The following is a 14,162-nucleotide window of genomic DNA, read 5'->3' on the forward strand; positions in this document are numbered from 1 at the left end:
CAAACTGAACACATAGTTACTAAAAGAAATGCACCTGTGAAGGGTATATTAGCTTCGGTGCAGCCGAAGTTAACGTTTTTTCTTGTTTTTACTAAAATTATAGCGATCATACGGAATTCAACTCGTCTCGTCATCCTGATCATTTATATATTTGTATATATAACTCTATATATTTCTCTTTCGGTTTTAGATGTTACAAGCAACCATTATGTGAACAAAACTATTAAAATCCGTGCATGTTGCGAGAGTGGAAAGAAGATATATATATATATAAAGTTCGCCGGCTCAGCTAGTTATGAATAAAGCTTAATATAATAATACTTCAACATTGTCCGCAATGTCAGTGAGTAAGCTTTTATGTACATATAACTGAAATGTAATCTTTCCATCTGAATGCGAAGGCAAGCAATACTGTTTGCCTGAAAAGCGGAAACTACGAAGTCACCTTCGCATACAACAGTTATAATACTCGCACACAATCACTCAACAGATGTTTTTAGTTAAAACTACGCTCAACGCCCTCAGTAACTCGACGCGAATGATTACGCAAACAAACCATTAAATTTACGAATAAACTTTATGGATCACGTGTACAATTTGTAACCAAAGCACTCGTACATAAAACACAGAAGCCACAATGCAGTGGCCCAAACTGCAACAAACAGACAAGAAAAAGAACAACAATCGACAACCGCATTAAAGCTCGCATGTAGCCAGCAAATGGCAACACAACAAGTGTTACATATCAACAGCTGGCAGCGAACACAACTTTATGGCAATATTTATGAAAAGCCGCATAAAAGTTGCGGCATGCAAGGATGTGCGCGCTCAAACACACGCCAGCTGGCTTAAGAAGCGCGGCATAGCAACGCGGTCGGTTTATACTGAGGTAACATTTTGAAGCCGCTGCTGCTGGTGAGGCATGCTTCGCGCTGTGAGCGCAGCTGAAACGAGTTCTCTGATGTTGGCAGGTACTAATTTGTTGTTATTGCCGTGGCTGTTGCACACTTTTATGAGGCTATTGTGCCGTGGCATTGTATAAACGCTTTTTGTATAGTTTATTATCTGCGTATATTTCGAAAAGTATGCTCTTAATGAGAATTAATGCGAGTACATCGGCCACATAGTAAAGCGGCTGCTGTTATTGAGTATGCGACGAGCTGTGGTGCATGTCCGTTAAACAATAATTAACGGTTAATGAAAAGAGTGCACTTCAAACGATGCAACAGCTAGTTAAGGCTGAGGAAAAGAAGATATTAAGTAGAATTGGGAACCGGAAGGGCACATAAAGCGCGGATGTTATTCGAGCATGTTGTTGCAAATGTAATTACATGACTCGTAAGGACATTAATGCGTCGCCTCTCATTTGCTGACACTCACCTGCACCGGCGATGCTGCCATCCACTGCTGAAAGAGATCAGACGTCACCGATGGCCGCTTCGGTGGTTTTCGTGACTCGATGAACTCGTGCAAACGCGCCAAAGCCTCGGGCGGCGCACGCTCCATCAGCCATTTCTCGAAAGCTTCGGGCTTTTCCTCGAATAAACGCGCCACTTCGTCCACCTCTTGCTGTGTGGCTTCGCGACGTGTCACCTTCCCGCCGTTGCTACATGTAGTTGCCGCCGTGGAAGTCGCATTCCACGTCGGACTGCTGCAGTTAATTGGTGAGTTGAGCGCCGTATTGGCCGCGCTACTGCCGGTCGAATGCACTAACGTCGTCATGTCGCAAGCGGAAATCGAATTACTTGTGCTGGTCGTTGAGGTGCCGCCATTGTCCGTGGATGGCATGCGGCCACGCGTAACTGCCACAGTTGTTGTGGGTGACTGCATTGAGCCGCACGAGTAACGATTGCTGGTCAAGCTAGTTGACATGCCATCCGCGTCGCCCGCAATTCCCGTTCCTGTGTTGTTATTGCGTTGAGATTGTTGGCCGGCTTTTATTATAAGTGGCGGAGGCGATTGCGCCACATGAGCATCGCCATTTGCGAAGGATTTATTTATGCTGACTGCTGGGTCATCGACAGCATCCACTTTGCTTTTGGGCAATGAGCCAGTTATATTACCAGCTGACGTAAAGCCAACATCCGTTGTTGTTGTTGCTGATGTTGTTGTCGTTGTCACTGAAGTGTCTGTCATCTTGAATTGGATATGTGGAGCGTAGTTGTTTTTGCTGTTGTTGTTGTCGCGTTTGTTGCTCATACATAAAACTAGTGTAGGGAAATCATTGACAGCAACACAACCGGTTCAATAGCCGTTCCATCACATGTCACCGACGCCTGCGCAGCTCTTAAGCCCGCCTTAAGATATGTTAGACGATTTGTATATAAGCCTGCTGTTGGAGGCGATTATCTTGTCGGTTCGAACGCTTCTAAATGGGCAAATTTTTATTGGTTGCTTTATGCACTTGAAGTTTTGGACATTTCTGAGCGCCTAATTTGCTTTGCTCAACGCCTTAGAGCTTCCGGCACGTTCCATTGTACGCCCACTTACAATGCCGCTTCCTCATACACAAGTATGCTGCTAGTGCTGTGTGTATTCGCTCCTAACGAAGTCTCGTTGGCCTGATTTTCTAGTTATAATCCAATTGCGTCTCCACACTCACGCCGAAAGTGCAGCCCAATTGCCACCACGTTTCTCGCTTTGGCGCTTCACTGGCAACCTGTTGTGCTTTGTACGCTGGCAATCATTGTCTGGTTATCCTGTCGGTTTACTGTTATCCTTTGCACCTGCTGCTAAGCAGATAATTGATGGCCGCTTCCTGATTTACTTGCTGTTGCTGCAGGGTTATTGTATTTTGATTTTCGATACTTGAGCAAGGCGAGTGAGTCTTTATTGCTAATACTTGGAAATTACTGCTTCACTCAACAAATTGCTTTATTAAACTGCCTTCGTCTGCTAATAATTTCAATATTTTTGCTCTTTATTAATAAATTGAATGGTGTCAAATGCTCACTTTATTAATATTAGTACAACTTCGTTCATGCAAGAAACTATAGGTGAATATCCAGCTGCGCTTCAAATCGAAAGTTAGTTCGCCAGTGAGTGCTTCATTATATTACTGCGATTCACTGTTGAGTAATGGATTCATTTCATTCTCTGCACTTTCGTTTATAATTTATGTGTCTGAATTAAATAAGTTCGGAAACATCTGGTGGCGAACGTTGAAGTTTGTCTGGTGGTTGCTGTAAAAAATAATTGGCTGTTTTAGTTTGAATGAATTGCAAAAATATTCGTAAACTCCTTATAAATTTATAAAATTTAAATTCATTTTGAACTAATTAAATGTCTGAAAAGTTTAATCATACTTTCGTTTATATACGAATAAGTAAGTATATGTACCATATATGTATGTATTATCTTAGAGAACCTGCAATACTAGCCCTCACATATTCCAGTGTTTAGTTGTTTGGAAAGTAAAAGTAAATATATCTTGAGGTATCAATATGAAGAATTTGTTATGGTTAGAAATGGCTAATTTTTTGCGAGCACTGCGCAGCAGCATTTTTCAAAATTCTTTTTCATGCAAAACGTGTTTTTATGTTCCTTGAAACAAAATGTCCAAGAAGTATTTTTTTGCGTCAACTCAAAGTAGAAAAAATTGTGGAATTATGAATTTTCAAAATTTCAACACTTGAAAAGAGTACCTTTAAGCATTTGCGTATACGAAGAAAAGTATCTCATTATAAAAACAAGTAAGGAAGGCTAAGTTCGGTTCCAACCGAACATCTTCTACTCTTACCCACAAGAATCAAAGGAAATATTTTATGGTGGAAAACGTCAACCGGAGAATCGAAATCCAAGTAATTTTTTATATAACTCCATTACCGACAGACACATAAGGTTTGTTAGAAAAACGAAAACCATTATATGTAGTATATGGAAGTCGGGGTAGTATCGACCAGATTTTATCTACTTTTCCCAATACCACATAGTAAAATCAGCCGGATGTTCGAAAATCCTGATATTAGTTATATTGAGGCTAGGCCACGATTTCGCTCAAATTTATCTATTTTAGGCACAAAGATACACTGTTATGAGTAGCTAAAACACGCTCTTACTTATTATGATTTATATGATATACTTTATATGATTGGTTTTACACCTCAAAGTATTTCCCTGGCTTCGGTTCTTGCAAGTTGCAAAAGTATAAAATGTTCGGTTGCACCCGAACTTAGCCCTTGTCGTCTTCGCTTCGCTATATACTATAGAATATTATACTAGCATCAGAAGATAATCATCAAAAATGTTTTTGTCTAGTTTATACGTGAATACTACAGTAAATTCTTAATATGTACCTTCAAATCTATAATATACAACAGCCATTTAGGCAGTTCAAAAGTTTAAATTTACCTCTTCATAAACCCAAATTTTCAAAAAAAAAGGTTTAAAATTATGTACGTTGCACATGTATACACAAGTAGCTTTATGCGCGAATGTTCGAAACAAATTAAACAAACTTTCAAACTTATTAATTCGCAAGCGTAACAATAATTACAGAAACAATAGCAATATGATGCAACAAACTTAATATATCAAACTGTTCCCATTTGATTTGACATCCTCTCATTTAAGTAGCTCTTGGGGTAATAATGCGCATAGACCTTAACTTTTGCCACACATAGGCAGACGGAAACTTTTGTCCTCGTTCCCCAGCACACAACCTTACCCCATTTTATTGATGCAAAATCGCATTCAAAACAAAGCCGCGCCAATTTCAATACAATCGCAAGTGACCTTGAGATATGTGACTTCACCTAAAACTGGGCGGTGCCACTCCCATCGTCCAATTTTTACCCCGACCCCTATAAAGTCTTGTCATACCATACCGGCTTAGTTGTGGCACTTTATAGCTTTTCGGATAATGGCGATTTGTGGGCGTGACAATGGTCCGAAATCTACATACCAAATTTCATTCAGATATCTCCATTTCACTTTACACAGCTTACTTAGTTACAGCTTGCACGGACGGACTGATGGACAGACAGACAGTCAACCGGATTTCAACTTTTCTCGTCACCTTGATCATTTATATATATATTAGACTATATCTATCTTGATTAATTTTAAGTGATACGTACAACCGTTAGGTGAACAAAACTATAATACTCTGAAGCAACTGGTTGCAATAGTATAAAAACCAGCCGGCCTAATGTTTATAATTTTTTCTCAATTATCCAGGGAGATATACGTTGAATATATTCGATCTTTTTTATAATTTGGACTATTTTTATTTCGTTTTTAAGATAAAATATGTACACTCATAGGATGCCTAAAGATTATATATCATTCGTACAATAACATCACGCCGAGCATGAAAAAGAGGTGAAGATGCCCGACGTTTGAATATATAAAGCAATACTCAATGTAACTTTAGTATAGCTGTGATCTAATAAAAACAAAAAAGAAAAAGGTGAATTTTTAATTGGTACTTCGCGTCTTTTTTGAATCGGTAATTTTTTTTCTGTAAGTTGGTAGTACTGTTAGTGATATCTATGCTAAATTTCACGTGAAAGTATTCATTAGCATTTGAGATACGCGTGGTTTTGTGAGGCTCTAGAAGTGAATTCTTCAATTTTTGCTATGTCTGAATTGTTGAACAAAGAAGTGCGATAATGCACCATCTCATACTGCCTTGGTTATTCGTCGTCATTTCGCCACATTTTCAACTAATATCGTGCGGCAATTACCGTATTCGGCTGATTTACCTTCGTGTAACTTCTGGCTATTCAGCAAATTCACGTGACCACTCCGAGGACACCGTTTTGACTCAATTAAGGATATAAAAGCAGAATCGAAGAAGGCTCTGATGGCCATCACGACATGGGACTTTTATGTAGCATGCAACATAAAGTCACCCGTAAGTTCGAAAATCTTTTTTTAAGTACTATAGGGAGACTCAGGGAAGTATTGACCAGATTTAACCCATTTTTGAAACATAGAGTTACTATTACCAGGAAGTATTTTTCAAATTAAAATATAAAATCTGCTTGCTGAACTACTAAAGCTAGTCTAAAATCTTTAAAACAAAATTTGGTAGCAATGAAGAAGGTCGCTACTTTACTTTAATTAGACAGTAGTTTCTCTCTTGGGTCGAATTCATCTTTTGAACTTTGTTGTAGCCTGCGTATGTAAAATGTCAAGAAAAAGCATTTAAAAATAGCGAACAGATAAATGACAAAACAGTAAAAAATTACTAGCCAACGTTCGACATACTACTCGTATCTGTGTAGGTCCGGTATGCTGATGGAAAAAAAATTATCAAATAATGTTTTAATATCCTGGTCTCCACAGAGTAACTAAATATAACAACAGAAAGATAAATATGGTATGTGAAGATACCATAAAATATGAGACTCTCATCACACATATGTATATATTTATAAAAGTTAGTCCTGGGTCTCTAGTGGTCCTGTGCGAAAAATAACGCATTTCATCTAATAGCATGTGCGCTATGCAAACGATTGCATTCCAAGCTTGTTGAGCAGTCGTAAAGTAAACGCTTTCAACACACATCCATCCGAACGTATACCTTATGCAGAGCGAGAGTGGCTGTAAATGCCACTGCGGCATGCGATGGCAATTTGTTAGCACACACGCAGGACATGGCCTAGAGAGTGGGGATAAAAGGTGCTTAGATTGGAGTATAGCAATGCTGTTGAGGTTGCATGCTGTGGATACATGCGGCAATTTCATGCAAACTACATATTACCATAAAGCCACAGGGCCACAAGACCGCACGCCATGTTTTTTCTGCGTCTGCTATGCTAAAACTTTATTGTTATTTTGTGGAATAAATGCACAAACAAATATTTGTAGTACACCTACACTTCCGTTTGCAATTATGAAATTAGTGGTAGCCAATGTATGTAAGTTCATAACTGTAATAAGTGAATTTGTTGGCCGCCACATGAAAATGGCAAAAACTTTACCACGCAACTGATAAATTGCAATTATAAAAGAGTGGAAGAAATGTATCTAGTATGTAGAAGTAATTGACGACACCTGTTTTAGTCTGATCATGAAAGCATGTATCTTCTTAATAGGGTTGCAGGTGAGCGATGCCTAGAATTAAGATTCCGACCTTTTGAATTTCATGCAGAACATCAGGAACCCTCGCAATTTACATCCTATCTGCTAAAGAGGACAAAATATGCAAGGAGTGTACTGTGCTAGATATGTTCTTATCCAAGACAGATTGGATAAGAAAACTTTTGGAAATGTAGGCCTTAAAGGCTCTTGTTGCCGGGCAAGTGCTGGTTATTCAACTCATAGAGAAGACTACACACGAGTAGTCGATGACGACATCTCATAAAGCAGTTTCTAAATTTATGTCGTATTACATAACGTTCATAAATATATTTGGATTCGTATGCAACATTGCTTAAAAACCGACTTCTATTAGCTGAGTTAAAACTATGACGAGAAGAAAGATCATTCGTGTCGTGGAAAATAACATACTTTGAAAAACACGACTTTGCGGCTTAAACAATGTTAACTAAATGCATTTAGTAAATTATATTTTAAGGTTGACTAGGTCTTACTCTTTTTGCATTTCAATATCAGCGGTGCAAAGGTCTCATGAGCGCTTATAATTCACCCACAATGTATGTATCTGTATGGGTATTGCATGCGCACATTTGTCCAATTATTTACTGTTTGTGCATTTCCATGCTCGGGCGTTTATGGCACGCCTCTGTGAAGTGTTGACCCGCGAGTGTCAAATGCCGCAAATTAGCTAAATGCTGGTTAAGCCTAGGGCGGCGGCAGCCAAACTAACGCATTAGTGTTGTCGACAATAATGAGCTAGGGCTAATTTCAGAATGGCGTGTGCACAGCAATTTCCAACCGCTTGCACATTTTCAGTTGTACTCGAGTAGATAATTTCTTCTCTCAAGGCACGAGTGTGCGACCAACGCTGATGTTGCAGTTGCATTTGTCAAATGACAGCGCCGCGGTAACCCGCCCAAGTCAGCGGGCTTTCGGTGTGCTTGGCCAACCAGTGCAGCATGGTGTGTCAAGCGGCCTTAAAAGCTAAAATCACCTCATTGATAATTCAGTCACGTATGCCTTGCATTCTGTACTCCCTTTAACACCCATTTAAAACCGTTGACGTGGGCGTTAATGGAGCGCAGCGTCATGCCACAGTGCTTTGCATTCACTTTGTCACCTTAGTGGACCCAGTAGTTGCTACCGATTGGTTATGGCTGCGAGTTTCTTATAACGATTATGCTAAAAATAATAATAAAATTAATTGTTAAAAATTTTTGCGAGTCCATTCAAACAAGAACTGGAACAGCCAGTTCAATTAATTATGTAAACTTTATGGCTATATTTTCGAACAATTCTTGTACGGTGTACAGATTCATTAATGCCGGGAATTCGGCTAATTCTCAGCGGACTTTCCCTTGACATTCGACAGTGTTCTTGCGGTACAAAACTAAAAATTAGAAATAGGAGTATTTTCGACTTTGTAACAGATACAAACTCAACTAAACCCCGAAAAAAATATTTTTGATTATTATATTATAAAAATTGATCATGGATTAATTAAAATTAGAAAATATCTGTGTATCTCTCATTGCTTTTATAATATGGAGTTTGAAGTTTGGTAACAAAGAATCCACATGGTTCATTTGATTTTTATTAAAAACTAGAGAACTCCGTCCGCGGCTAAAGTATGCATTAATTATAAACTATTCAGTACAGTAAATTTGTATTTTTGAGTAAAAACGAAAACGTTATTTGCCGTAATAAACAATTACTTGAAACATAAAAATTTTGATATCAAATATAATAGTCTTTATGCAGTTTAATATCATGATGGAAAATTTTCAAATCGACCTTCGAATATCAAATACATACTGCAATGTATAATGAGTTGAAAAATTTCGCGAAACCAAGAGATGTGGGCCAAGTTTTGAGAATCTTTCGAGAACTTCTGTAAGCGTTCAGAGTTCGCATTCGTTAGAGGAAGTGTGCAGAATATGCGAAGAACACTATGAATTATGAGGCATAGTTTACATCGCAGTTTTTCAACGTTACCAATGCAGTAGTCGGTAATTTGATGTCTTCTGACCTTTCAGCCTCAAACGAAAGCACGACGTTGTCATTATCCGAAAGGCCTTTGAATCTATCTATCAAGCAGTCAATAAGATTTTCCATTTCTTTCGATTCAAAGTGCATACTTTTTCGGGAATCAGAAAACTCAGTTGAAATCCATCCAATACTTCTCTAGAAAATCGTGTCTTCAATCTTCTGCCTTTGTCAGATCGATCGATTATTTCTGAAGAAACACGCTGAGTGAATGAGCTAGAGATAAAATATCACAAAAGCAAAAAATCCCAATTACAAATTGAAATTTGTACACTATTTTCCCGCTGTTTCCTTATTTTTCCAGTTACTAATTTTTATATTTTGGAAAACTCGGAGGATAAACCGCGGAGAATGTATCAATCGAACAAATCACAGATGGAGCTGAATGCAGCATCTATTTCAGGTTCTCTAACAAGCCGCGTCGCTTCAAATTTACCACTTTCAGTTAGGAATCTGATTGGATTTATTAACAATTTAATCTGCATACGTTGCTACACTTTGGAACTTCAGAGGTATCTTAGCATTATTTATTATATTCAAAAATGGAGACAGTCTTTAATTTTGTTTCTGAAATAAAATGTCTAATTTCTGGATTATATTTCTGTTACTTTATATTTTTTCATAGTAAAATTACTAATAAGGAAATTTTCACGCATTTCTCCTCTGAATCCGCCACTGTAGACATGGGGTTGTATATAAGTAAATGATCAGGTTAACGAGACACGAGTTGAAATCTGTCTATCCGTTCATCCATGCAAGCTGTAACTTGAGTAAAAATTGAGATATCTTGTTCGTAGATGGGCATAATCGGACCCATGCCACACCCACAAAACGCCATTAACCGGAAATAAAAAATATAAAAGGCTATAAATAAATATTAAATTAAGATATAGAACTGTTATTAGCACAGGGGATCGCAGTAAGAGGGGGCACTGTGGGCTAAAAACTTTGAATAATAAGTTTAGTGTACATATCTCCTAAGCTACTATAGCAACAACTACTTAGCTTAGCCAATATATTGTATGAACTTTTACCGACTGTGTGAAAATGGACGAAATCGGAAGATACCTGTAGATCCGCTCAATCGATAGAGGCATTAAATTCTATCTCCGACATAAGAGAGCATTATACAAGCAGGTGTAAAAATTGAACGATGGGCGTGGCACCGCTCACTTTTAGATAAAAGCTTATACCTCAAGACCTGCTCGACTGATTTCAATTAACTTTAGCCCATGTCATTCCTTTAACATTTTTATGTCACCGTGTGAAAATGGGCGACAATGGACTGCAACTACGCCTACTTCCTATACAATACAATGTCAAATTTCATTTGAAGCTTTCACTTTTCTGTATACAAATTAAGAAGCTCTTAATATAACGAAATAAAACTTTGTGCAAATAGTGCCACATTTCTTTGAGGCGTGCCACATTATGACCAAAAATTATTCAAACCGAATCAAAACGGTTCTACCACCTAAGTACCGAATAAGTGGATCCCAGTGCCTAGTCGAATTTTTACCGCATATATCGGTCAATGTGTGAGAAATGTACTAATTGAAATTCAGAGATAATTCTTTCCTTGCAGTCGTTTGTCTGTGCGTACAAAATGGGTTGAATTGGGTCCATACTTGCCTTTTATACGGGAGGTATACCTAAAACAAAGATTTTCGAACTTTCGGATGATTTTATAAAAGACAAAATATTTAATTGTTCATCAGTACTTATTTTGTCGCCTTCAAAGTAATTCCTACCAGATGTAATACACTTATGCCAACGATTTTTCTAGTTTTCGAAACACTTATCATAAGCACTTTTTGGGATGGCCTTCAGCTCCTTCTGCGAATTTTATTTTATCTCTTCGATCGACTGAAAACGGGTTCCATGGAGCGGAAATTTCAGTTTGGGGAACAACAAAAAATTAAACGGAGCCAAATCTAGGAATACGGTGGTTATTTTTGCTGATGGTATTCTTTTGGTTTTTGGCTTTAAATTCGGTCACTATCGTACTCCTTTTGAAAAAAATCAGCTTCATCGGGACGAGTCGAGCCAGAACGCGTTTCGTACCCAAAATATCCACCAAAATTATTCGAACTGACTCGCGAGAGATGTCGAGCTCTCCTACCATCTCTATAACACTTGCCTGACTTTATTAACTTTTTTAATATTTTGCACAGTTGAAGACGATCTCTCGACCGTCTTTGAATGTTTAGTACTACTCATAGGATTGTGTTTTTGAGAAAACTGAATCAACATTCGCACCGATTTCGCACATGAAATTTGGTTAGAAATACAAAATTTTAGACAAATTCTTTGTTTAATATTTTTATCCAATGTAAAAATCGCAACGCACTACTGAGGTATACCGACTTAAGCAGCTGCTGTAAGTAAATTGGTTGATAGATCCCGCGCATACTTGGCACAGTAATTAAGGACAGGCCAACCAACTTAGCAAAATTCCTTTTTTCTTAAAATATCATTTACCCGGGGAATTTAAATTACAATTTCAGGGTACTTTTTTGTCACAATGTTTATAAAATTGCTTATCTCATTCAAGCATTCCCAATGCCTATTTTAATAAAGCTTTGCTAACATCTAGGGGTATTTCTCCGTATTCAATTTTTGCAAATTGCAAGACTATAAAATGTTCGGTTACACCAGAAAACAGCCCAACCTTACTTGTTCCTTTAATGCTTGTTATTTTATCTTTCGTCTTTTCTTCCTTTTTTCAACATCTTCAAAGGCTTCTGCACTAGTCTAATAAAAGCAATTTTAAAAACTTTTTGGAAAAAGTTTGCTCGAGTTAACCATGTTATATTTGCACGCATAACCAGAAAGTGTTAAAATTTCCACCTCACCGTAATTGCTCAAAAACATCTTATCTCAAGCGCGGTGCTCAAGTAAGAAGCAAGCAAGCCAACTTAGCAGATGTCGAAAGCATCGCTGACGTCTTGCAACATATCTAAGCTAAGTTGCACCATAACGCAGCGACGCCCCCGAAACAACAGTTGGGCTCACAACCAAATCCAGCGCAAACAAGAGCACAGCTGAACCCTCAACGAGTTGTCTAGTATTGTTGTAATCCTTCTGTAGACCGCAAACATTCTCCTCTGCTGGTTGTGAGTTTTCGTGCATATTTCCATTTTCCTTCCAGGCCACAATGCATTCAAAGGGGGCGGCAAAAAGGCAACGTGCAAATATGGCCCTCAGTCTGAGCAAACAAACACAGCTTTAAGTCGCCAACTTAAACATCTGCGCGCGGTTCTTTGGGAATTAAATTGTCTTCCACTGCACAGTTCTGTGGAAAAGTTTCAAGTACTAGTTGCATTTGACCAAGTAGTCTGCATAAACCTCAAACGTATTTGCTTTGCTGCTGAGAGTAGTATCAACGTTAATAGCAAATGCTTGGTTGACTTGGTTAAATTGTGGTTGCCCAGTGTAGCTGCCAGTATTAGACAAATTGAATTGAAGTTCTTAGTTCGAATTTCTTAAAATTCATTCCAAGACCAAAACACAGTAGTTGTGAACCACTTTAGTATTGGTTTTATTTATATTTATTGTAGCCCCTTTGGTGGGCATTTCGTATGAGTGCCTTATTCTCTGAGGTAGTTATTTATGAAAAAAAAAAATAATTTGGACGTATTCTAACGATATCACATACACACACTAAGGTGGAAATCGTGGAGAATGTCACAAGGTTGAATCAAAACACAATATGATGACCTTAAAATATTAAAAAGCGAAAAAATATCACGGGAATAGTGACGTAATAAACAGAAAGGAGGCAAAATTCTTTGAGTTCTTCCTTATAGCATTGCATAATCAAAAGTGAAGGTCATAACAGTTCCACGTATTATAAAAATTTTACTATTTTTTAACCAAATTATTATAGTGATTTGAGTGAATTGATATCATTGCTTTCTAAAATGATTTGCGACTATGCGAATATAATATTTTTGAAACAGGAAATTTTCTCATAAAACTAACTATAAAATAAAAACAAGAAAAAACGTTAACTTCGGCCGAAGCTCATATTGTTGTATTTCAACCAATTTTGGATGAAGAATGTGCGGTTTTCGCCCGATTACTAAGAGATTTTTGATTCTTCTCAATGTCTTAGTTTGGCACTTTATATTTTTGCGATCGAGAGCATTTATGGGCACCGTAATGTTTCAGACAGTAAGAGATCTGGTGTATATTTTTATAGTCATACTCATCCTTTCATTTATCTCGGCTAGTTTTAGATGTTACAAACAACTGTTAGGTGAACAGTCGTATAAATATGTATACGTAAACTGTAACCAAATTTCTGCCAATCTACCACTCTTAATGCACCTACAATACTGCAAAAATACGAATTTCAAATTTGTGCACCATTGACATTGATATTATTAAGAGAAACCCAAAATTCTATGACATATTAGCGTTTTCAGATTAACTAGGATTCTTTCTCACTATTTTTATGGAACTTAAGAACTGTTCTTCTCCTACCTCTAGAATAATTTATTTATACCAAAAGTATTATATTTAAATTAAATTCGAATGAAGTTTTTCCAAATACATTTAAGAACTTATTATTTTATTTTTTATTGCCGACAACGTGATTTAAGTCCACAAAGGCTATTAATGCACCCATTCTGTTATGGTAGCTGCTGCAAAGCTCGCACTCTTTTGTCTAAGTCAACACTTGTCACTACTTGTCACACATTATAGTTGACTCGCGCACACCCATACATCGCCAGTAGTCGTCAAACGCAATCCCATGTACAAAGATGCGCCTGAGTTACGCGGCTTGGCACCTCGTCTCGCATACAAATCTCTCAGCTAAGCTCCCACTTTTAAACGCGTGCGAGAGAGCTCGTTAGTACTGCTAAGTAGCGCGTGAAATAGTGCCAACTGTGCAGTAAAATGGCGCATAAAATAGAGCTGAAAATTAGAAGTTGAAACCTGCAGCGCCTACGATTGCTGGAGCAGAACTTACTGCTTTGTTTTTGTAGCACAGCACCTCACCGTGGTGCGAGGTAATTTGTACTTGTTTGCCTTCATCTACACGGCAAGCGCCAGAGGGATCT

General features: G+C 37.8%; 1 protein-coding gene across 1 annotated transcript in view; it reads right to left on the reverse strand.

Annotated features, from left to right (window-relative positions):
* The window catches only part of LOC126756268 (cGMP-specific 3',5'-cyclic phosphodiesterase), a 101,600-nt gene that overhangs the window by 12,593 nt on the left and 74,845 nt on the right, over positions 1–14,162 (reverse strand). Inside the window, exon 3 of the mRNA XM_050469214.1 lies at positions 1,381–3,182. Coding sequence (XP_050325171.1) covers positions 1,381–2,199 — 819 coding nt within the window. The 5' untranslated portion in view covers positions 2,200–3,182. The remainder of the gene's footprint in view (positions 1–1,380; positions 3,183–14,162) is intronic.

The sequence above is a fragment of the Bactrocera neohumeralis genome, chromosome 2 (assembly GCF_024586455.1).
Source record: "Bactrocera neohumeralis isolate Rockhampton chromosome 2, APGP_CSIRO_Bneo_wtdbg2-racon-allhic-juicebox.fasta_v2, whole genome shotgun sequence".
NCBI lineage: Eukaryota > Metazoa > Arthropoda > Insecta > Diptera > Tephritidae > Bactrocera > Bactrocera neohumeralis.